Below are 24,616 nucleotides of genomic sequence, written 5' to 3'. Positions count from 1 at the left end.
GGGGGCTCAGGGTGAAGCACGGGGAGAGGTGTCTGCGGCCACGTCGCAGCCTGCGAGGCCGGGGGCTCAGGGTGAAGCATGGGGAGAGGTGTCTGCGGCCATGTCGCAGCCTGCGAGGCCGGCGGTGCAGGCAATGGAAACAGCTCTCACAAAAGCCATGTAAGGCTAGGCTAAAAGACACCACTTTTCTTGACCCTGCAGAGCAGCAGACTGCATGTGCTAGCAGACAGATTCCCTCTACCTGAGCCCCACAAAGACATGTGGTGCTTGGCTTTACTGAAGGATACTTGCAGAGAAAAAGACCAGTAAAATATCCTTTCTCTTACAAGAAAAGTAAGATGATGACTACAGCCAAGAGGCCCTAGAGTCTAGTGCAGTTGATTTAATTAGGCACCTGTTTGTTTCTGACCTCTTCTGCCTTATGAGAACACATGTCAGCAAAGTCTTTACATACTCAAATTAACTGTAAATATATATAGCATTCTATTATTTTTATATTTTTCTTATTCTCTGATCTTTAAAAATCAAATCACGGAAATGCCTTAACACAAACAGCACACAAATATTAGATAAGGAAGTCAAAAAATACTGTTAATCTCAGGATGCTGATAAATTTTTTTCAGACTACAAGCAATGCCAAAGAGTGACCTAAGATATACTGTGTCCTGAACGAGGCGCTCACGCTCACAGCATTATACACAAGACATGACACTGGCTGAAGCACTATTATTAAAGAGAGATTAAAACAGCTGTACATTATGCTGAAGCACTCACTCTCTCCTTTACAAACAGACGGTCCTGGATTACAAGCAGCACTTGACCATTTAAATCACTACAACAACCAGATTTAACCAGCTGGGCCATATTCTCTTAGGCAATGCCTGTTGACCTCCTCAGTCACAGCTGCTCAGATGAAATTCTCATTAGACAACTTATTTTCAGAAGCCCAAGGATTCTGATTAAATATATTTATTTAGACATGCTAAAGCCTTTCTCTGTGAGGCTTTTTTTCCACGTTCATAGTCACAACGGAGGTGGCAAGCACTACCTGCAAGCATCACTGACATTCAATAGCTGAAAGTACACCACAAAATATTTTGTGATTCACATTAACTCAAATCCACACCCTACAGACAGACGAAAAGGTTGCACCAGCACTGGCATGAGAAGGGACTTGTTGCTGCTCTGACCCAGAGATCAGGGGAGAGGGCTGGAATTCCCCGGGCCTCCGCTCGGCTCATGGCGTGGCTGTTGCCTTGGCACGGGGCCTCTTCCAGCCCAGCTCCACCGCTGCCCAGATGTGCCCACAGCTGCTCCCTACAACCTCTGCTCCGTACGAGGGGTGCATTCAAAGGCGCGGGCAAGATATCCTTTCTAAGGCATTTTGAGAACGAAAGATAAGAAAGTCCCACAGAGCAACCAAGATACCACAGGAAAAGCCGTTTGTTCACTGCTGCATTCATTAAGGTGATTATATCCTGGTATGGACTTGCCCCAGAAAGCAGCAGGCATGTTTCCATTTGGGTAAGCACTCTGGGGCAGAGGAGGGCTCCCTGGGCAATGAGCTCCTCTATACAGCACCAGCTGCAAACCATTTTAGGAAGAGGGCTGTGAACTCCACACAAACCTGCTCTAAAGGACACAAGTTAAAGGGCATTATCTATGGCACCTGCATGATTAGGCTATTAATTGGGTAGCTTAAAAGACACTGCTAAAATAGCTGAACATTTTCTGYATTTCTCCAACTCAGTTTCCTAGAGTCACAACAAAAATCAGAATCTTAAGATATTAATCATTTTTATTAAAATCAAATAAGTATGGAGAGGTTGCTTGCAGTTCAGAAAAACTTGTGAATACTGAAGTAGGTGTTCTAATTTGTAATCATAATTTTTTTTTATTCCTAGTTTACGGAAGAATTTAAAGCCACTGAATTTCTTAAGATTCTTCTGTCTTTACTTGCACCCTGCCAATCAGATGCCAAATAATTATTTTTACAAAATGGAAGTAAATCTTTTCTACAAAAATATCTTTTACCTTTTGCCAGCAAATGCCAATTACCTTTCAACTTAAAAGCTTGAAAACAGTTTCCCAGCATAGTATGGTCCATGAATTATTTTACAGATCAGGAATCATTTTTATTCCACAGCTGGGAATATGCTGCATGGAGGGCTCAGACTCAGAGAAATCCCTTTGCTGTGTACACAGCCTTCTCAAATCAAATAAACTAGAATAAGCTAATAAAGAGAATGTGCATAAAATTCTTGTGAATTCACACCAAAAGTAGCTATAACACACTTGAAATCTTGCTCTARGATTTTATCCTCCAACTTTTTGAAGTACAATTTTATTAGCACACCATTCTGCATGTTCCTGGAAAAGTCTTAGCTGCGGTGTCACTATAATCAAAAGCAACTTGGATGCTCCTGCAGCAAAGCATGAGCCAAGACCTTCGATTAGCATGGAGTGTCGAACGACTGTTAACTGACTGCAAAAAACAACTTTGCCAGAGTAACATTTAAAATAGTTTTCCTAGTCTAACCACCAAATCTAAGAAAGAAACTCTTAAAAGAGTGATCTTTACAGATGAAAACAGACAGATGGTAGTAAAGAATCTGGGACATTCTCTCTTTAGAGATGTTTCACCAGCTTCAGAAAGGACACCTAGAGAACACATTTAACTATGTGCTGGCATTTAACAATTATGCCAAGAAATTGGAAGGCCTACTTCCATTCCCACACGATTTAATTCCGTTTTTAAATATGTTATTGTATCAGTATCAATTTCAACTGAAATCTACTTTATTACACTTTGAAGTACACACTTTGAAGGCTGTAGCCATACCATGGAGGAGAGGAAACATCATTCTGAGTTCATTCACATTTTAAAGGCAAAGAAGATCACAAGGTTCTAATGCTTACAGCTACATTACAAATATTCTTCCTTGGTTATTTTTAATGTTTGCAAACACTGTGAAAATAACTAATAGAATCAGTGTATTTTAGGAAGTCTCCTGGAAATGACACCTTCATGTGCCTCCGTGCCTATGTATCTACTTCAGAACTTTCTGCTCATACCTCTTCTCTTGCTCAAACTCATGTATGAGTTCAGAGACAAGAAGATACTGTCACAGAAGCTGCCAAGATTTTATCCTACTTGAAATGGGGATTGTCCTAGTGCACCCTGTCYACCGTGCATACGCTGATAAACTCACTCTGCAATTGTTTAGCCCCTATCAAAGCAAAAATCTTAGCTAAGCTGAGGAAAATATTATGTGGAAAAGCGACTGAACATAAACTTCCTTTCAGCTTCAAGTTTTGTCCTCATTCTTATGTCTATCTTTTAACACATATAACAATACCTAAGCAGACTGTAAAAAAAAAGATTTTTCAGTTGCAAATCTAGTTACGTAGGTCAGAAATATGATTCAGTTAAAATTCAGAATTGTTTCCCATTCTCCTAGCCACAGATGCTGGGACATTAAGGTGATTAAAGATGAGAATTTCAGAGACAAAACAATCTCTTGTTTTATTCATTCCTATTGTTTAGAATATGCATTTAACTTTTAGAAGAAGAAAAAAACAAATACCACAGAAGTATATTACTACTCTATGACCAGTTATGAATTCACTATAACCTTTGAAGTAAGAATTTTCATCTAAACCTACAATCTTGCTTTGACAGACAACCGACACAATTCAGAACRTTTTTTAAAAAAAGCCCTATTTGTCTAAAATCCCTAATAGATCTCCAACAGCATTATCACCATAACCTGTGAATAGTTTGCTCCTCGCCTTTGCCAATTCTGCAGTTCTCTGGCTCTTGCCACCCAACACATTCTTTTTACCATAAAATTTGTAGGGGTGTGTGAAGGAAATATTTTAACCTTATCTAACACATACCTTCTTGCTCGGTCCGGGTCATTTCTTCTAGTTTCTTCTGCTTCAGTGTGTCCACCACATCAGCAAGGCTTCCTTTGCGGCGTTCGGGCGTTCCGAAGTTAACACTGGTCATTAGCTCACTGCGCTCACGACCTCCTTCGTCGGGCTTGTGTGGTGAGGTAGAGGTATTTCGGAAGGAATATAGGGAACATAACTTATTACTCTCTGACTCCTGCAAAGAAACAACACAATTTGAAAACACAGGCTATTCTCTTGTATCAGGAGGATCTCAAACAGGTAGCAATTGAAAGCATTATTTATTAGCATGTCGTACTAAGGAGTTTCTATGTAAACAGCAGCTTCTAAATGGGCATTACAATYTGACTGCCTTAGCTTCAGTGCTTGGTAGGGACCTCTTTTCTTAAGGCCAGTCYCCTCCATGCTCTTTACTGCCATGTTTCATGCCTCAGGCAGCCCTCATCAAGAATCTGTCAGAAATAAACCATTTCAGCCCTTTTTTTCAACGAACTTATTCAGCTATGGAAGTTTTCCTTAGTTTTTGATTCTTTAGTAATGACATCACATGTAGGACCAAGAGAGAAAATACAGGTGAGGTCAAGTAACTCGTGGACAGATCTTCAGCTAACAGAAATCAATGGAGGTTTAAAACCTGAGAAGGAGTTAGGCCAATACCAACTCAGAAGCAAAGACAGCAAAGGAATACACATCACAGTGACACAATGCRTATAGTGCACATCCATTCAAACTCATCTCCTCATATGCTCTTCAGGTTCTATCCACTTCTTAAACAGTAAGGACTACAGGTTTTTTCCATACACAAAAACAGAGTCTCTGCTCTCTCTCTGCTAAGAGTACAAACTCTTCAATTTGTCCTTAGAGCCTCAATCACAAGAATTTCTTGTGCAATTTTCCTTCCAAAATTATTAAKCTGTATTAATTTTTAATGATATAATCTGTGATATTAAAAATGTGGACAAAAACAATATAAAAATATCAAGGCTTTGTGCTTATTGTTGACTAGAGATGTCAGTGAATATATTTAATGCCATAAAACAGTTTTTAATTAAATAGTAACAGTAACAGTCACAATATACTTAAGAATTAACACAGGAATTAACAGCTCTATCTAAAATCATTCCGCAATGCCACAGTCAATGTGTAGTATGCACAACAAACTACTATTACTACTATATTCCTACTACTTCGTGAGCTAAAAATACCCATCTGCAAAGTACTGAGGCAACCTGGGTTGTGCAACGTCCCACGTGAAACAGTTTGCAGAAAGAGGGACTAGAAAACATGAGCCATTGGCAACAATTGCAGACATAAATCTTTGCTGCAGTTTTGCAGGGATTAAGAAATGGCAGTGCAAAATAGCAGAAGGAACAACATGAGCAATGAGCAAGTGTGGCAACCAAGGGCTGCGGACAGCACAGCAGGTGGTGGTGACAAATCAGCATGCAGCACTACAGTATGTGATCAGCACTGCATTATTATGGAGTTTCTATAATACAGTTCCTTAATGAAGAATTAGTGCTATATAATATTGCATTTACACCTTTAAGGCTTACGCTATACGAGTAACTTAGTCATTTCAAAGCGGTCTGTTCTCTAGGAAGCCAAGTCCTCTCATAGCCTATGGAGAATATCCCTCAAGCTCAATGGGGCTCTTATCCTGCTCCCAGCCAAGAACACTCAGCCTATTGTTCAGGCCGGAGGCAGCAGACAAGGGGAATCCGCGCGTAGGCAGGAACCACGCAGCTCCTCCTGCCATAACCTGCCCTCCCCTGGAGCGCGTGGGGCTCCTTCAACCCTCGGGAAAGGCTCCCCGAATCCTGCCCCTAATAGGCACCATAATCGCACTTCTTCAACCCAAAGCCTGAAAGGCCCCTAAGGGAGAAGRGACAAGTTTTACCTCTGTGAAAACGAGACTTTTTTGGAGTGGAGGCAGAGTGATAATCTCCAAAAGAACAAAGACCTGTTCAGCTAATAGAGTACATTTTAAAGTTCATTTTGTGGCTTACTAAAATGCAGAATAAATATAGGAGCAGAACAAAAGGAATCCCCAACAAGATTCCCTTTCCTGGTTGGTTTGGTTCGGCTCTGCTGCAGCAGAGCTGGGATTGCTAAATGGCTAACACATGTACAGTGTATGATCTGCACTGGCACTTCAGGAAAGCCATCCAGTTTTCTCTGAAATCAGCAGAGGTAAAAAGGGTGACTGAGAAGCCAGCAAGAAGAACTGCACAAACTCCAAGGCATTCAAGGGATTAAAGGGGCAAATGCAAAAATTGTAGGGCAGTCCAGTGTAAATACACAACTAATAATAGCAGAACTAAGAAAAATATGCATCAGCTGCATCTACAATTATCTACAAGAAATAAGAGCAATTCCCATACCCTCTCTGATTTGAGATAAATTTCTTTGAAATTTAAGAATAAAACTGCTAAGTTTTGCTAAGTGTACTGAAACATTATGAAGGTTTCAGATAGGTACTTTTACGCCCATATGTCTGTTGGCAGCTTTCTCTTTTATTCCAGTCATATGAATAGCTTATATTGACATCACATTCATGGGATGCTACTGTGGGGCACGGAAAGCCTTCCCATTCTATTTCCTCCAKAAGGGCGGCTCAGCTGTATTTGAGAGGCAATTGCTACTGCCATGACCTGCTTCATCAAAATCAAGTACAGGTTATGGCAAATTCAGGGGGGATTTTGATGAGCCTGGGGGGCCAGCTCATCTTTCACGGAACACTTCATGTCACATGTGTGTCCCAGCTCCACACCCACTGCTCAACCAGAAGGGCTCCTAGCACATGCAAAAATGTGGGCCTAGCCACCAAATGTTTCTGTCTGTGCAGTCACATGCAGCACACAACTGGAAATGCATCTTCATGCAYAGATGCCCTCAGAAAGAGTCTGGCAGAGCACATGGAGATGTTTGGTGAAGTCCTCTCTCCACCACCAGCTGGTGGTTGGTCCTCCCGCTTTAACACACAAGCTCCTCTCACTAGAAACCTGGAGTCCAGCAGAACAAAGGCCAGCAGAGCAGAGGCCAGCTGTGCTTCTCCCCATACAACAAGAAAATATATTTGTGGGTAGGCAGAGAGAGGCTGGTTCTTTTCAGAATAAAAGGACTGAATGACGAAAGAGGTCCTATTCCTGAGAAGCTTTATGAAACCACCCGTTATTGAATAAGGAAACTCCATTTCAGTTCATTTGACTTAGAGAAGAGACAGGGAAGAAAAGATATTTTCCATTCGTTTTCCAAGAGTATGGAAGACGAGGCACCAATATGTAAAGTGCCCAGCCAAGATCAACTTACATGTTTTCATTTTATAAAACCCAGCTGAGCAATCTATCAGCACTGATAAAAATTCTCAGTACAAGTCAACTTTTCTCTGCATAGCAGACAATATATAAAAGGAAATTAGACAACAAAATAGCTGGCTAATATGAATATCTGTTTAATGCATTTGGACACAATCTGTTAGTCAAATTCATCCAATTGCTTGCTATACAATACACCAGAAAACTGGCACATCCCTAAATCCTTAAATTTAAAATCCATATATTCCTATAAAATGGCTTTTTAAGTCTAAACTTGAGATTATTATCTTCAAATCAKGATACTCCCTTTGAAAGATGTATTTTCCAAGGCACACAACTGTTACTGTCCTCAGTGATTATCATGATAGAAAGGAAAAAAACAGAAAAACATATTAGTATAAAATAAATGGCAAATACATGGTCTAGGGACAAAAAACTGAGAGCAGGCTTTGTYATCCAAAATGGATGAAACTCAGTCACAGTAAACCTACACATTTTCAGTCTTGACTACATTTGATTTAATTCAATTTCTAAATAAAAAATAGAACAATCCTGAAATATTAATAAAGCTGCAGTATTAAAATATTCTCTCCTCCTGGAGCTAGAAGCATATTTTGTTTCCAATGAGAACAGATTTGAGAAAAATGAGTTTTAAGTTAAAGCACCTTCATTTGCAAAACTTTGAGCTTGGTCCTAACCAAGTATTTTAGCCTTAGTAAGAGTATTCCTTAGTGCAGATAACATAGCAAAGTCAAGTCTTTCTTCTTAGTATAATCCAAACAGAMGGGTGGTGCAAGCTGCTCTCCTCCCATACCTGTGCTGGAGCTATAAAACTATCCTCCCACTCCTACATTATGGCTGGATAATCACAAATCTGCCCGTGCTCATACCAGAATACATGAGTATGACAGAGGGGGTTTGATCCTCCATCATGTTCATTATCTACAAATTAACCACCACACTGGTGACATTTGAAAAAGAGCCCTTGATAAGAGTCAAAAAAAGAAAAAAGAAAAAAAAAAAAAAAAAAAAAAAAATCCCAGAGACAGCGTCTGACACAAAAGAAGGCAAAAATCTGACTGCTTAAGAAAAAAATGCTTATGCTTGTATAACCTAAACGTCCCTTTTTTGTCTTGTCTCATAATTAAATACTTTTTTTTTTAAGCTCAAAAGGTATTTACTTGCAGAGAGAGCTAAAAGAGAAAATCTTATTGTCCAGCAGTTCAAGACAAATCTATTCTGGACCACTATTCTAGCTACTTATGAATCAACTGAGTCTAGTTTTGAAATGTGCGGTTTTAATCTCAAGGTAGATCAAGGACATTCTTCCTGTATATGTTTCTTTGCCAGGCCAATAGCATAAACATAGTTTTATTACAGATCATGCAACTCATTGCACTTAATGCTATTGATAAAATGTCATAACAACAAGAAGAAACTTCTTTATAGCCATTAAAATTTAAGGATTAGACTTCACTGTGAACAAATGGAGATGGATAAAAGCAAACAAACAAAAAAAAAAAGCAAAGTATAAATACTTAAATATTATGCGTGGCTCCTTCACAGGAGGGGAATCAGTACACGAAACCATACTTTTATGTAACCCTAAACACAGGCATGTCAATGAGAAAACAGCATTAAGGTTTCTGAGGCAAGTTGGTAAAAGTTTTCAGATGCCTGACCCTGGCCTTTATTATGTTGACAGGGCAGCATTTGCAGAAACCTGGCACAACTTAATTGGGAATATCTGTGACYGACAGCAGAGCCATCGCACTTAGCAGCCTTCCCTGCCATGCAGTGGAAACAGGGCTTGGCCTGTTGGCTGCTCCTCTGAGAGCTCCTGTGAATGGCTCAAGCAGAGTTTTGTTAATGGCAGACAAGTCTGAATAATGACAAACAATGGCCTAGTATAACTAAGACGGAGACTCTTTGTGGCAACACACACGATATTTCTTCCTGCTCCATAATGGTTCCTTTAAAAATGTACCTTAMGACAACATCTGTAAACATTTTGGCATGAACTAAGAAAATAGTTTTACTATATAAAAACTAAAAATAAAACACATAATAAAATTATTTAGTACATAAAGGTATTAAAGTAGACATTGTATTTTTGATATAAAAAATCTAATATTTATATGGATATCTGCAACCTGAATCATGTACCAGCTCAAGACAATCCTTATTAAGCCYATTTATTCCCAAAACAGAACAAGCAGAATACTTGGTAATACCTAGGTAAAAGGCTGCAGGCTAGAGGAGCAAAAGTAGCATACTGGATTCAGCAAAGTCAAGATTAAATGTTCTTCTGTCCTCTCCAAAAGGTGGAAGCACAAGTGAATGCCATGGCTGGAGGCTGGGGAGAACAGCTCTCAGCCCGGAGCCTCTCCGGGCTCAGTATGRACAGCAGCCTGGGACCGGCTTGTCCAGGGAGCGGTGGTCTCCCAAGGCACGAGCGCCCGGGGCCTCGCGAGGGCACAGCGCCGGTGCTCACGGCAGCAGCTGCGGCTCGCACAGGGAGCTCAGATTCTGCCTCATACACRGGAGCTCCCTGAAGGTGAGAAGAGACAAAAGCGGGAACCGCAGCCGCAGGCTGCACGAAGCGAGGGCCGCGGCGCCGGGCAGCAGCGGAGCTGGCGCTGGCGCTGTCACCTGCGCTAAGGGCAGGCGCCTGCAATGCTCCTCGAGAGCCGGCGGCAAACGCTTGCTGCAAGAGAGCGACTGCAAGCCCAGCATGAATGGCCACAAAGAAGTAGAAAGCAAATATCACTAACATCAAATGTGTTAGCTAAATTGCTTATTTCCATGTGCATGAGGCTTTTCTGTTATAAAGGGATATTTATCTGTCTCTGCATTGAATGGGACACATGTAAACACCCCAGGAAAGTTGGATATCCAGAGTGGTTTTTATTCCAAGTACTAGAGGCATGCTGGCACTTGGAACTAGACTGGAGTTAACATATAATGAAAGCAAATGTTTACAGAATCATTTCCAATCACTACATTAAATAAGGTTTCCCATTTTGAGGAACTTAATTAAATAGAATTAAGAGAAATTAAAAATCTAAGTGATCATTTCCAATTCTCATCTGATTAAAAAAAACACAAAAGTTTTATTAAGAAAGATTTATTTAAATCCAAAGCTTGAGAATGACTGCTATGAGCTATTGAGGGAACATCATTTGTAAAGCCTCAGCAAATTATGCTAGTGGGAGGGCAAATGGCAACTAATGGAATAAAACCTCCAGTCTTTAGCTCAGCATTTACTCGGATACAACTTACACTGATTTCTGCTGCCAGAGCACAGGCAGAATAAAGCATGAGAAAAGACTTGCATTTGGCGTTTTATACACACCTAAAACCTCAAGACTGTATGATACAACAGTTAGCACTAGCTCTAAGCCAAAGGAATAATAACTTAAAGAAAGAATAAATAGGGAAAATAACTGTAGTTCAGATAAAAGATTTAAAAAATGGCTGACATGATAATCAAGCATATAGAGGAATATGGCCTTATGAACAGGCCTCTGCAGGACTAGGTGGCCGTATGGGAGGAACAGGCCAGGAACTTTCTGCTTCACGAAAAATATGAGCACCTAATCAGAGCAACCTCTTCAAACTCAAGTGTTGGTTAATCCACACATACCAACAGTCAGGTAGAGAGCATTTGAGAAAAAAAAGGCTCCAGTTTTCAAGTATATGATACAAAACATTTTCTTAAGAAATGAGCAAATCTCTTAAAGAAGTTAATGCCATTTTCTTCCTATTCCAGAACAGCAAGTCACCACAAAACAGTTAACTAAAATGGTCAGTTGTCTGTATATGGCAATCAACTCATTCTTAAACTCATGCCTTCTTAAAGGTTAGATGCTAAGGACTTCCTTAATAATGCAAATACCACATATACTAGCTCCCTGTGTTTAGGCCTARTAATAAAACCCAACAACATTGAGAGTTTATGTCCTGGACCTTATAGACTTTGGTTAAATGCTCTTATTAAGGAAAAAGAAATGCAGCAACCATTTATAGAGTGAGAATTTAGATTTCCATTTTCATACACTGAAACAGCAGATGCCTTGTGATCAGTCCCGGCTGATTAACACTGTTTGCCTTTTGGGTAAATAAAGACACATATTTGTGATGYATGCTGTCAAAAGCTGCCAAATAAAACAGGGATTGTGGAGCTTGGATATTCCAGACCACTTTGTATATATCCAACTTCCTCACGTTAGATCGTCATAGTTGCCCAACTTATAACTAGTTCTATTGTAAATATCAGAATAAAATTTGTATTTATGTTTTTAGCAATATCAAGCACACATGCAAACTCTTCTCTGTATACAGTTACATGACATGAATTAGATGCTTTATGTGCTCATTTCAGCATTTGCAGAGGAATGCACGCAGGAAACCAGCCTGCTGCACAGACTACTTGTATTTCTTTAAGGTAAACACTGATGAAACATTTGGAAGATTGAAATAAAAACAAGACATTTATGAGACATAAAGGTATCACATAAAACTGTTGTGAACTAGAAAAACATTGGCTGAAACCCAGAACAGATAATCCTTATAAACATGCAGGAATGTTGTAAACTGTATATGAATGTCAGTGATACAGTACATTAGGAGATTCATATTACATTTGATGCTATGTAAGGCTCACTCACTGGATTTTTCATGGCCTCAAAGATTAAAATAAATATATGTAGTATCTTCCCTTCCTCCATGAAGACATTTTATGTACACAGTTTTATTATGCTGAACAAAGATACCAAAGTCTGTTTTTTCTTGAGCTGTCAAAGTACAAAAGAAATGCAAAAAGTCTTTGCACAGATGTAGTAAAGTGCTGGATTTTATCTTTTGGCAGGTGCTCAATATGCAGCCCACATAATCACATGTTAATGACTGGAGTGTGTTAATCAGCATGCATACCTGATTCCTTCTTGCCCAAGGAAAAAAAAATTCAACAATTTAGAGCATGTTAATGCTTCTACTTTTGAAAAAATTCAATATACAGAACTGGATTAAAAACTTTTAAGAAATTCTTTATAAGAAAATGGAAAAAAATAAAGAAAATGTCTACAGATTTACAAGAACATAAACTAGTAGCCTTTTGTGAAATATTGAGGGGGAAATTAATTCTACTTAAACACTACTCTCCTTAGAATACAGAGAAATGTTTAACATGGGCCTTACATTTGGAAAAATTGTACAGTGTGAAAATGAAAACAAGTGGAGCGAGCATGCTGAAAAGAACAATTATTTGATTCTTCCTTAAACAAAGTTAATTTGTGTTTTACCAGCTTTACAACAGTGCACTATCCGGTACACTTTTAGAGAATTGTTTGCTTATAGAATTTTTTGGTTATGGATTTTTTAGTGCAAAAGGCTGACATCTTTTTAGGTTCAAGCAAGTAGAACCGCATACTTGATATTTCAAACCTTTAGGCATGTGCTTAACATTACAGTCATTACTAGTCCTAATATAGTCAAGCTAAGCCCATACCAGAATGCTTGTTGAATTAGAAAAAAATCTACTTTTTCTRCAATATATTTCTCACAGGGATATATATTATCCAAAAAAATAAAAAATAAAAGCTCATATCATGTGCTTTTTTTGCACCCTTTGGTTTCAGCCTAAACCTTGCAGCCATGAAATCACATGTGAAAGAATTTCTCTCTTTGCTAAATAGTAAAACTAATGGTAAAACTTCTGACGTATTACCTGGCATCCAGAAATAATATTATTACCACAGTAAAATTGCAATAGATCATCACAAAATGCAGATTTGAACAGGTAACAGCTGCACGAGCAATTTAGCAGCTACAAAATTGCTAGAGTTAGGGCATTCATATTTGATGCATTTTATATGTTCATATCCAGCCACTAGATCAACCAAAGATAAAATTTCAAAATCTGTAATTGTGTCCATAACTTCAAGACTTTGAAGCCATGAATTCTTTATAACAACAAATTTGCAGTGTGCAGAATGTGTGCTCATATTTTTCAAAGGTCTTTCCTAAAAAAAAAAAAAAAAAAAAAAAAAAAAAGAGTTTATTTTCCTTAAAGGGAAGAACTTCTGGCATGAAGTCTACTGCAAGGATCAGGGCTGGCAGGGCAGATTGTGTCTGGTTTTTGTAGAGACAGAAAGTACCGAAACATCAAGCACTGAAACATCAAGAGCTTGAGAATACCACCTAATTTGTCTTTCTGGTGTTAATAGTTTTGCTAAAAAACCTCCATAGGGTTAAACTGGCACTTGGTGATTTAAAATTATTTAAAAGAGAACAAATACAAGAGTCATGAGAGATCCTGTCTTTCCCTGTGGAATACATGAGACTCTACTGCTGAGAGGCATGTGAAGGCCTGGGCARCGGTAACCAGCCCCGGCTCGTTTGGCAAGGGGTCAACAACAGACACCGACATAATTAGGAAGCATACGTCACTGTTCCCATGTGACATAAATTCCGGGGAGATAAATTTTGTTTCTAAACTCTTAGGGTCTCAGAAAGATGTCACAAATCCACAGGGGAAAAAGGATGTACATTTGAAGGCCGTACTCACAGAGTAATGGTCCTTCCTCGCTCACAGGGAAATAACACCGATCCTTTAGACTCCATTTGCTGCTACCTCTCTTTTTTACCCCTTCCCAGTCATTACAGGGAAAAAAGAAAAAAATCTGCCACACGGATCGAGATTCCAGCGTTCGTTGGGTTAAGGCTGCTGAGGTGCATGGCGCCAGCAAGGGCCCTGCCGGGCTGTTAGGCCACAGGAAGGCGCCAGCCGCTTCCCCACAGCGAGCAGGGCGCTCGCTCCCCTCACTTGTGGGGTTGGCCCTTGGCGTTGCTCTCCCGCCAACACTTCACAGCAACAAGAGGAAACCTTTGTAATTTACCTCACAAACCCTTATAGTGCAACTCACACACTGTGCCGGGCTGGTGCTAAAGATGGGGACAGGAGTGGTGGTCGCTTCCTGGCACCCAGAGACTAAATCACGTGTCTCCTTTACACAGTTACCAGTAAAATCATTTGGCAGTTAAAAAAAAAAATTGACACTGCTATTAAATATAGCAAAATTAAATTCTGTTGGCTTTTCCTCATCCCTTTTCACTCTCTGTCTAGTGCCCCATGAGAATCAGGTTTGGGATGTAATTTATAAAATTTGATGGTATTTCCTGCCTGCTAATCATTGCAYATGAGAGACGGCAGGATAGCTTCCTCACTCTTATCTCGGTACCACTCTTACCAAAGTTTACTGCAGCAAAAACTTAATTCCTTGGTATAAAATAGTATTTATTTTCTAGCAGAAGCACAAGCAGCAGTAAATACCCAAGGATCGACGTATTTTTAAGTTACAGCTAGAAATATACTGATAATCTCCTCAGCTCAGCAATATGAAATTAAAGTTCCAAATCCTTCTGTTGCTTTATTTTTTCCCCACTGTAACATCAAATTGGCTGGTGATACGATACTCGCAGTGTAAGTCATTACAGGTCTGACGTTACAGTTGTTACACATTGCTGAATCTGTCAAATGAAAAGGGAGCACAAAGGGAATTTCCAAATGCAGCTGCTATTTCCCATTTGTTAAATCCTTTTATTACACCATATAAGTACACAGCTGGGAAATACTATAGAGTGGGAGTTAAAACAAAATATTTTGGCTTCCAGACATTCAGAATACACAAAGGACTCCGTGGAAAGCAATGCCTGATATCAAAAGGGAGTGAAAGTTTGAAAACATTTCTAGCCAGTGTGTTGTTTTTCTGATAATACACAATGTAGTTTCAAGGTATCTTATACCACAGAAAGTGGTGCATACAATAAATGTTGKAAAAAAACTCAATAATTTTTAGTCAAATTTTCCAGCTGCAATATCTTTCTTTGTGCAAAATCCATGCAGCCCTCAGCATGTTCTGGTGCATACTACATGCTTGCACAAATTCCAGGGAACCCTCTGGTAGTTTTAAGGGCACAAAGCATGCAGGATTAGGTACCATTAAAAAAAAAAAAAAAAAAAAAACAACCCACTATTTTTTTCTTGTTCATATGTCAACACAAATTTTTGCTACCCATATGTCAACACAGAACTCTTTGAATTTATTAGCATATAACTGGACAACACACATTATCAATGCATTTTAACAGAAGCAGCACTGTCCATTTTTTTTCAGTGTAAATGGTACGAGCAGGTGTTTCTTCAAATCTGCTTTGAAAAGATCCATCTGTGAAAGGTCAGAAAGCACCTGCCTCCTGGGAGTTTGGTTTTATTAAGAGAAGTGGTCACTATTGAAGTACCTAGCTCAGAAGTGTCCACCCTCCTTGCAGATTTCCTCTTTCTGCAGTGAAACTCCTACCCTCCCTCAAAAGACTCAAACTTTGCCTTCAGCAGGAAGATTTCAAGATGTCTCTGAATTCCTTCCTGGCGGTAGCTGTATCTGCTCAGAGACTAAGATGTTTCCAAGAAACTTAATTGAAGCTTACAAGGTTTCTCACGAAGGAAATAAGAAAAAAAATCTCAAAATGCTCAAAAGAAATAAAAATCCCTCAAAAAAAATTCTTTTCACCCCTTCACTGCAGTGTTACAAGCAGTCATCTAAACCACCATTTTGACACTAAATAAACTGGGACCCAGCTCTCTGCAGACTTAAATTTTTTGGGACCTTGCTAAACCCTGCGGTTTAGCTCACTTCTAAGCGCATCTGAACAGCATGCCTTACAATCTCAGGTTCTGCTTCTAGCTGAAACTTGGAAATTATACCCAGCTTTTGGTTGGGCAACCAAATTTGTCTAGTTTAGCTGAGTGTCACCCAAAGAAGTATGGCATAAAAATACCACCAAATTTGACCCGAAGGAATCATGGAAACTACTAATGTTTTTCAGGAGATTCACATAGGTATGTGATGAAGGATTTACTGAAAAAAAAATGAGAGAGAAAAATGAGTGTGCTAAAGCAGAGTCCGTGCACCTGTTCCGAAACATGATAAGCTGCAGATTGGTTCCTGCTCRTCCAGAGGTAGAGCCAGCACTGACAGGATGGTGGGGCATTAGGAAAGCGGGGATTGCACTGCAGTGCTCCGAGTGCAGGGTCATGCTAGAGCAACGCCAACGAGCACAACCGACCACCGTGTGGGAGCTTCTGCCAGCAGGGCTCCACTGCTCCTCCAGGCCCAGGAAACAGCCTGGATCAAACACAGATGCTTTGAGAGACTTCCCTGGAGCAATGAGTCCCTTTCTCTCTGAGACATAAATCRATTTTATCAGTGTTTCTTGTCCAGAGACTGAAATTCCCAGAGTGCACGTGCCCCACAGAACGATTATGAAAGAGGCTAATGAATTCACGGTTTATTTTATCATCAGCAGATTTGGTCAAGCCTTTCTGTTCTGCATTCTGCTTTCCCACTTGGTAACTAGAAGAGCTAAATTAAAATTATTATTATATGTTTGTAATTGCATGACTTGGGCAAAAGGGTTACTCTCCATCCAAAAATAAGTTTCATTGGGAAATTTTGCATAGAAACTATATATATAACTTAGAATACAAGTACACCTCTAGTAATATACATATTTAGGTGAGCTGTAAATAATATAGTCTACCGTGCCAAATTACTGATCTTTTATCATTTCTCTTTAAACCATTTTTACAGCYGAAATAAGACCAATAATTTTGCCAGTTACCTGGTAGAAGCACAAATCCCTAGCTATATTGGAGGCCTGGCAGAGAGTCCTTCACTGGGTTAAAGCGTGCATTAAAGATTAGGTAGCATTTTTCCAGTTTTATCTAATCTTGTGAATCAATTTAATTTTTGTAAACATCTATCTTAACTGAATAGATATTATTTCAGTGCTAGGATTTATTTAGTGCTCTAACTCCAGGAATCATAATATGCATGAAGAATGCCAGTCTCTATTTTGAATCAGAATTACTATTATCAGTCAAATCTGAAATAAATTCATTGTTGTTAGAGTTGTCCGAAAAAAGAAAAACCCTGCAATTCTTATTTTCTTAATTAAAAAGTTTGAATTCTTACTGAAAAAAAAAATCTAGTCTTAGACATCTAATAAAAACACAAAACAAATTTTGTGAAAAGGCAAGGTATTTAAATTAGGTGAATTTAACGCCTGTGAAAGTCACTTTATGGAGAGCCTAGAATTACAGTGTTCTAAATTTACAGAGCACCTGGTTACTCCAAGGGCCTTAATTCTGCTCTTCCCATACGAGGAAAATAAATCAACAAAGAGCTATACCCATTCAGTCTTCATTCAGTCTGCCCATTTACTGCAGAGATTGGGTGTTGTAAAGAGACTCTACTACAACTGTAAAATAATATTATTTGAGGTAACTGACAGGAAAACAGCTAATAAATCTCATCTCACCTGTGGAGATCTAGAATAGAAGAGCAAGAGATAGTTATTCATACAAACCTTTCCCATGTAGAAAAAGATTTAATTTCATGTAAATAAAGCAGGATGTTTATGTCACCTAAAATGCCAGCTTCTTTGTTGTGGTGTGAAGCTATAATAGTCTAGAGTGGGGGRGCAGTTCTGTTTATGAGAGGCAAGTCAAAAAAATGTATTAAACTTTCTTCCTTCAGCCTAACACTTTGCAGATGACAAACAGTTGCAAGCTACATCCTCCTGTCTAAAATTAATGTTTGAATATATGAGCTAGAGAGGTTATGACATAAATCAGGGTATGAGTTAAAACATGATAAATAGCTGCATTTCCTCTGTGAAGGTGAACTCATCATATGACCTCATGCATATAGACCTGTACACTTAACAGGATTATACAACTGTAATTTACAATTACACCATATTGATGTTGATCTACTGCTAATGCTGACATCTCACCGTGTAAGAAGCTCTCTGCCCGAGAACATTCTTTCAAAATGGAAGTGAATAGTCTTTTTCAATACTAATTCAGAAAGTTGCTATGAGAACTGTGAAACTCACCATTCTGTGTTGGGCTGAGATGACCCCATCCCATTCAGCATCTTGTTGGATGGTTGTGACTAGAGTCGGTAGCTCCTCAGAGTGAGGTTTGTTGTGCATTACATTATGTAGAGGCAGATGAGAGGGTGCATGTTGATCACTGTTGCCCTCTTCCTTGTCTCGTGATGCTAAGTCCTGGGTCATTGTTTCCTCCCCATCAGCTGCACATGCAAATGGAGAGGTAGCCTGCTTGGAAGACATTCTTCTGCAAAAAAAAAGCAGACAAATGGAAAATGTTAATATTAAATGAAAAGTCTGAGCTCAAAACAGACCTGAAAACACAGMGGCTACCAGATGCATAATTGCCTATAACAATTCCAGCTAGTCTTCCCTGGTTGATAGAAGTACGCTGAAAACTAAGCTATGGGATCATCACCATCCAAAGCGCTGGGTGGGTCACAATGCTGAGATAAAGTTGCATTGTCACCAGGTGAAGTTCAGGGTTTAGTTACGTCATCCTCATCAGCTGAGCCTCATCAAATGACATAATTTTCTCCAGCCACAAGAAAATAGTGATTTTAGTGTTATTTCCATGTTAATTTTACTTGAGAGCCCAAGTCTTTAAACAATCACTTTCAAACTACTCTAAACAAGTCTTCTTGCTATTGGTTTAATGCCTTATCTTCTCTTAACCTGTTTACAATTTTATCCAGTTTTTCCTTTTGGAAAGTGCTCCGAGACATTTATATGAAAAGTGTTCTACAACTGAGTGGTTTATTGAATGACTGGCTGTTAATATCAGCTTAATTTTTAGTTTGAATTAAAAATCTAAAATAATTATGTTGCATTTTATATTAGGCATTGAATACAGGATATATCTCAACAAATTACTTTAAATGACTTAAAAGTGTAATGAATAAGTGCATTGATTTATGTTAAATGTCGTTTCCCAATAATGGCTTCTTACTGCCATCTCGTATGCAAACACAGCTTTCAAAACAGATCCTGCACTTACAGGAAAATATAACTTACAACTCAAAATCTGAAAACATTTGGTTGAAAATTTCTAATAAGATTAACTGCAACTGTTAAAACAATGATTAATAAACCTAGAAGAAGACAGCTAAAATATTTCACTTATTTTTCCAGTTTTCAGTAACTKTAGAATAACCGTGACACTGAAGTTGCTGAGAAACTCAGGAATAAGATTTTCACCTTAATTGTTTTTTAACAAAAATTAATTTCATACCATTTCTTTAAAAATGCACAAATCAGTTAACATAGGAAACCACATGAGCATTTTTCAAATTAGCAAATCATTAACTTGCTAGTACTGTTTCTGCAGACAAATAAATACTGATTAAAGGGTCTGGAAATCTGAGACTAACAGTTAAATTTACAAATCTGTCACATGCTTTCATGAATATTACAGTGAAGGAAATATCAAGTGCAAAGAAAAATAATTAAGTTAATTCCAATTTAAACAGTAGTTTTTATGTAGCAGCCCATGTTTCACATAGGATTTAACAGCTAATGCTAAATTTCTCACAATTAATGAGGGAGCTCAGTTTAGTATCCTACAGTGAAAAAAAATTAATATAGGATCAGCTAATCTAATTATGTACAGTTCTATATAAAAGTATTACAAGCTTTGAAGTGCTTTGAAACACATTAAAACACTGATACCTATTTAGAATAACTATTCTGTAAATAGAGATAATCCTGCCTCTCAAACCTGGCACTGGTAGGGAAAAAGGGTTGCATTTCCTTTAGGGAAACCTAAGTGCAAACCTAAGGAGCCCGATATGAAAGTTGCCACTTTGAGGAGAAGTGGGGAATTTCTACCCCGTGCTGCCTTTGGCTTTGCTAAGGGGTTGACGTTGATGGCACACAGAGCCCGCCACGGGCTCAGTTAACCAGCGTTACTGCAGGCACTTCAAACRCCTCTGGTTCATAATTACCAGGATCCAAGATAAAATAAGAGGTTTATTCTCCATTTTCTGATTAAAATAGTCAGGTTAGTATAATCACTTGCATGAAAATGTCAGTAAACCTACCACGTTCTGTGCAATTCTACAAGCAAGCATGAAAACCGAAAGTCACAGGCAGGGATTTTCCYGTCTTTCACCTTCTCAGCAGCCCTCATTCCTGCTTCGAACGGAGCAAGCTGCTTTGAAAAGCAAGAGCTACRCAGGGCTGTTTCTTCACTATAAATTAATCATGACACAAAACTAGAAATGAAAATGTCTCTTAAGAATAATTTCAACTACAAACTGAACCAATGAATAATAGTGCACAATCCTAATTAAACACAACTGTGCAGCTGCGAAAATAGGCTGAATCTGTCCAAAGCTCTGAGTTGGCTCTAAAGGCTGGTTTGTTAGGGACTGTTTGCTTAAGGAAGGCTGGGCCCTCAGTCTTAATCAGCCAATAAATTATTTCCTGCAATTACATTAAATAGAAAATTATCTTCAAATTGGGAATGTTAATTGAAAATCAAAATTCAGACTGAAGTTTAGAAATTACATGCWGAATATAATTAGTGTAGGAAGGCTTCACCTCTACTTCACAAGCAGCCTTTTGGTATTTCCTCAAGTGACCGCTCAGGAGGGCTCTCGGCAGGTACTGCCAGAGAGCGGCAGCGCACGGCCCGCATCACGGGCATGGTGGAAATGCCCGCACGGAAAAACCTACATGAATATTCTATTGTTTAACTTAAATACATAGGGAAAAGGCTCTGACACGGGAGCAGGAGGATCCCTGCCCTGAGGGCTGCTGCACTTTGCTGCTGCTGGGGGATGTGGCCCGGGGAGCCCCAGCAGCGCCCACGTCACCCCTGGCCCTGCGATCCCAGCGAGTCCCATCAAAAGCCGGGGGGAACCTCAGCCTGGGAGGGCACTTTTTGCACGTATTATAGCAGCAAACCGCAGAACTGCCCGCTCTGTGGATATGTTTCAATGCTAAAATACGAGTATGAATAGCAGCCAAATTTTAAACCACAATAACTTCATAATTCTGCAGTTAAAATATTCAGAATGCATTTGCTCTAATCTCTAGTGAGGGAAAAAAATTAAATATTAATAATAAATAAGGCTTGTAAAAGGTAGCTGAAATTTACTAATTTCCATTATAATTTATTTAATTGATAAGGAGAGAAAAAAAAATAAAACTCACTCAAATGATTAAAAAAAAAAAAGTTTCTGATAAAAAATATCTCCCTAGTTATAACCCCTGCAAACAGAGGTTTATAATGGAAGTGCTGACACAACCCTAACTACAGCAGCGCAAATGGTGCCGCTATAATACACAAAATCAAGTTCTATTATTCTACACTCTCCTCGCTCGGGGGGTTTCTTTACTGTGCTCCCAGACAAACTGCTGAAGCATGAAAAATTTAAATGCAATCAAGTGGGTCCAATTCTACTTTACTGGAACAAGTGTCTACAGTGGTACAATCTTAAAAGAAGATGCAACAGATTTGTTTGGTGCTTTTCTTTCTTTTTTTTTTTTTTTTAGCTGTTTATTTATAATACTGTGCAGTGGAGATAAAATAAGAGAGGAAATTACACTCACATTATATCAGTATATTGATTACACAGCACACAATCAGAAAGAAAACTACATTGTGAAATTGTTGCTTTGGTTAAACTGGCAGATTAGCTGAACACAGCTATCATGAAGGTAGAAAATATACCTAATGGATAGGGCAAACGCTGAAAAAAGAAAAAAAAAACTAAAGTCCTTTCAGCTATTTAGCTTTGAGAATTAAGTAATTTTTGATTTGGGTTTTCCAAAACTGTAAAACTCAACATTATTTTGAACCAGAGACAGCAGAAGAGTGGGGATCGTTTATCAAACCCTTGGTGAGGCTGAGGAGCCAGGCCCCTGACCTCAGGCACCCTCAGGACCAGGGCGGTGAGGCCCAAACTGATTTGCTGCTGGTCTTACCTGAGCAAAACCACTCATGTTCCCAGATAGCCTGTTTTTTATATATGTATGATCTTTATTTTTAAGCCGAAGAAGAAATTGCCTCCACTCTAATGAGAATTGCCAGAGAGATTCCCAAGACAAACACTGCAGTTTTCCTCCTTCCTGAAAGAAGCCCATGTTGTCCCTTTCTAAAATACTACTAATTATATGTGTTTGCATCCAAAATTTCCTGCAGTCTGAGATTCTTCAAACAACAATTGGCTTCTTTTTCTACACACTGAGAAGATAAGACTGACATGAAAGGCTCCCAAGTCTAAAACCTTCCCTCCCTGCCTGCTCCAATGCTCGCAGTCATGTTACAGTGGAAATCCCAGCTAGGCCTGGAGCTACGAGCTGCTCCCGAACCAAGGCACAGAGCAGYCCAGGTGCAACAGCCCATCTCCTACCTGTGGGCCCAAACGGAGCGGTCCGGCCCAGCAGGGCACACACTGGCCGGACGCGCTCACCCCTCTCCAGCAGTCCGAAGCCCCACGGCCCGGCTGCAACACCCAAACTCTTCTCCACCAACCCAGTTTCTGATAGCGCTCCAGCTCTGGCAGCTTGGCTGGACTAATGTATCCTGCTCCTGCCACTGCTCTGTAGACAGACCCAGGCSTACAGCTCTAACAGTAGATTGGAATAGATTAGATTAGAAATACATTCAGTGACCGACTCGCCATTCCTTTTCCCCAAAGTGCCAGATTAAAGCACTTAAGTGCATGATGAACATAAGTATGCGAGCAGTCCACTAATTTCAAATTGAACTACTTGGTTTCAAAAAGTTAAGCACATGTCTAAGTGCTTAGGTGACTCCAGAGCTAAATAAATTATGAGAAACATTTTTTTAAAAGTTCCCATCACCTTTTAAAGATTCCCCTCCAAGCCCTTCTGCCCTGCTGGTGTTCATGGCAAGGGAGCTGGGGCCGTGCACAGCACGAGCTCCCGGGCTGCCCCTCTCCGGGTGTGCACTGAGCAGCCGGGCTCCCGGCGCGGCCCTCGCCTCGCGCCGGCCTCGCTCGGCACCGCGCTCGCTGTGCGGCCACCGCGGATCCGCACCGGGCTAYGCTCCCAGAGTTGGGCAGGAGGGACCGGAGCGAGGCGCTTATTTCTAGGTCAAAAATGGTTGAGCATAATTTAAACATTCAGCGAAAACTGTCTTTGCTTTTGCTGTTCAAATATGCCAGTCATAGGAGCATTCAGATACGACTCAAGGCAAAGTGAATATGCTGTGCCAAGAGCCAAAATATTTTGCAGCTCTGTCTCTGCGAAACAGTGTTATGCGGCAAAACTCGGTAACGCAGCCACTGTAAACCCAGGGCTATAACCTGAGTGCCATTTTAGAGTAAACTAGTATTTCCTGAAATCAGGAGATCTCTGAGCTGATTTCAAGGAGTCTTAGCAGCGCATGGCTATACCCCAAGGGCCCTGCACACTAGCACGAGGCMTTGGGCACAAAACCACTATACAGCAACGGGACAGAGACTCTCCGGTTGCTCTACTCACTTCTGCTTCTGGGTAAATCAGCTCACTCCCGACAAGCTTTTCCTAAGCTTTATTTTGCAGATACACTATAAGGACTAGTTTCATATGGACCATAAAGAACATTTCAGGGTTATAAAGCGTAAGGTAGCGGTAGGAAACATGATTCTAGGAATCACCTTGGACATAAAAGGGAAGAAAATAAAGATTCAAGCAATGAAAGCTGTAATGCTAACTGAACACCCAGAACTCTAGCTGAGATAAGCATCAAGCTAAGCAATACACTCTCGCCTTCCAAAATACACATGCTCAGCTATTCTTGCATTTGTTTTTCCAAATCAGACAAATTACACTTCTGTTAAGAGATATGAAGTCTGACTTCAGATTCAGACCTTCTCAAAGCTYGGAAGGCTTGGAACAATTTTTAAGGCATTTCTTCACATTTATAATCAAAAAACGTGAGAGCTTTGCGGCCCCCTGCAACTCCTGGAAAGCCTCCAGGAGCCTTCTCCTCCGGCCTGCCCATGTGAGCCACACATCCATGGCAAAGCTGAGGGAAACAGGGTCTGTTTCGCTACCTACCTGTCCAAAACATTAAAACAGATGCAGAAAAACAACCTCTAAGCCCCTCGTTAGTGAAAATCCAACTCTGAGTTCTTTCTACCAGCTAAAATGCTTCATTTTCACTATTCTCCATCTCCAGTTTGCTCTGAAAATGGGCAAGGTGAACTTGCTCAGAAGGGAGTAGAGGGCAGAGCAAGAAAAAGCATCCAGCACCTGGGATGTGTTCATCTCAAGTCCCTGTAGTTAATATTTTCTATAGTTTATATTTAGCTGACAATATTGCTGTCACTTTATTTAAACAGCCTGGGTCTGTTCTTTGGACTGGAGCTCATATGCCTTGGAATGCTTTGACTCATGAATTGTTTCTGCTGATAATGTTACACCACGTAACCACCTCTGCTTAATTGGCTGGTATTAGCCTCGCCGTGATGCCT

The 24,616-nt window shown here is 39.7% G+C and overlaps 1 protein-coding gene across 1 annotated transcript in view; it reads right to left on the bottom strand.

Annotated features, from left to right (window-relative positions):
* SOX6 (SRY-box 6) overlaps positions 1-18,535 on the bottom strand; it is a 208,377-nt gene extending 189,842 nt beyond the window's left edge. The window contains exons 1-3 of the mRNA XM_026041109.1: positions 18,522-18,535; positions 18,192-18,435; positions 3,901-4,111 (exon numbers count right to left, since the gene is read on the bottom strand). Coding sequence (XP_025896894.1) covers positions 3,901-4,111; positions 18,192-18,431 — 451 coding nt within the window. The 5' untranslated portion in view covers positions 18,432-18,435; positions 18,522-18,535. The remainder of the gene's footprint in view (positions 1-3,900; positions 4,112-18,191; positions 18,436-18,521) is intronic.
* Between the last annotated feature and the right edge of the window lie 6,081 nt (positions 18,536-24,616).

Source organism: Nothoprocta perdicaria, unplaced genomic scaffold (genome assembly GCF_003342845.1).
Source record: "Nothoprocta perdicaria isolate Ctin4 unplaced genomic scaffold, notPer1 scaffold_28, whole genome shotgun sequence".
Taxonomy (NCBI): domain Eukaryota; kingdom Metazoa; phylum Chordata; class Aves; order Tinamiformes; family Tinamidae; genus Nothoprocta; species Nothoprocta perdicaria.
Note: the sequence above shows the minus strand (reverse complement) of the source record. Positions and strands in the feature narration are given on the sequence as shown.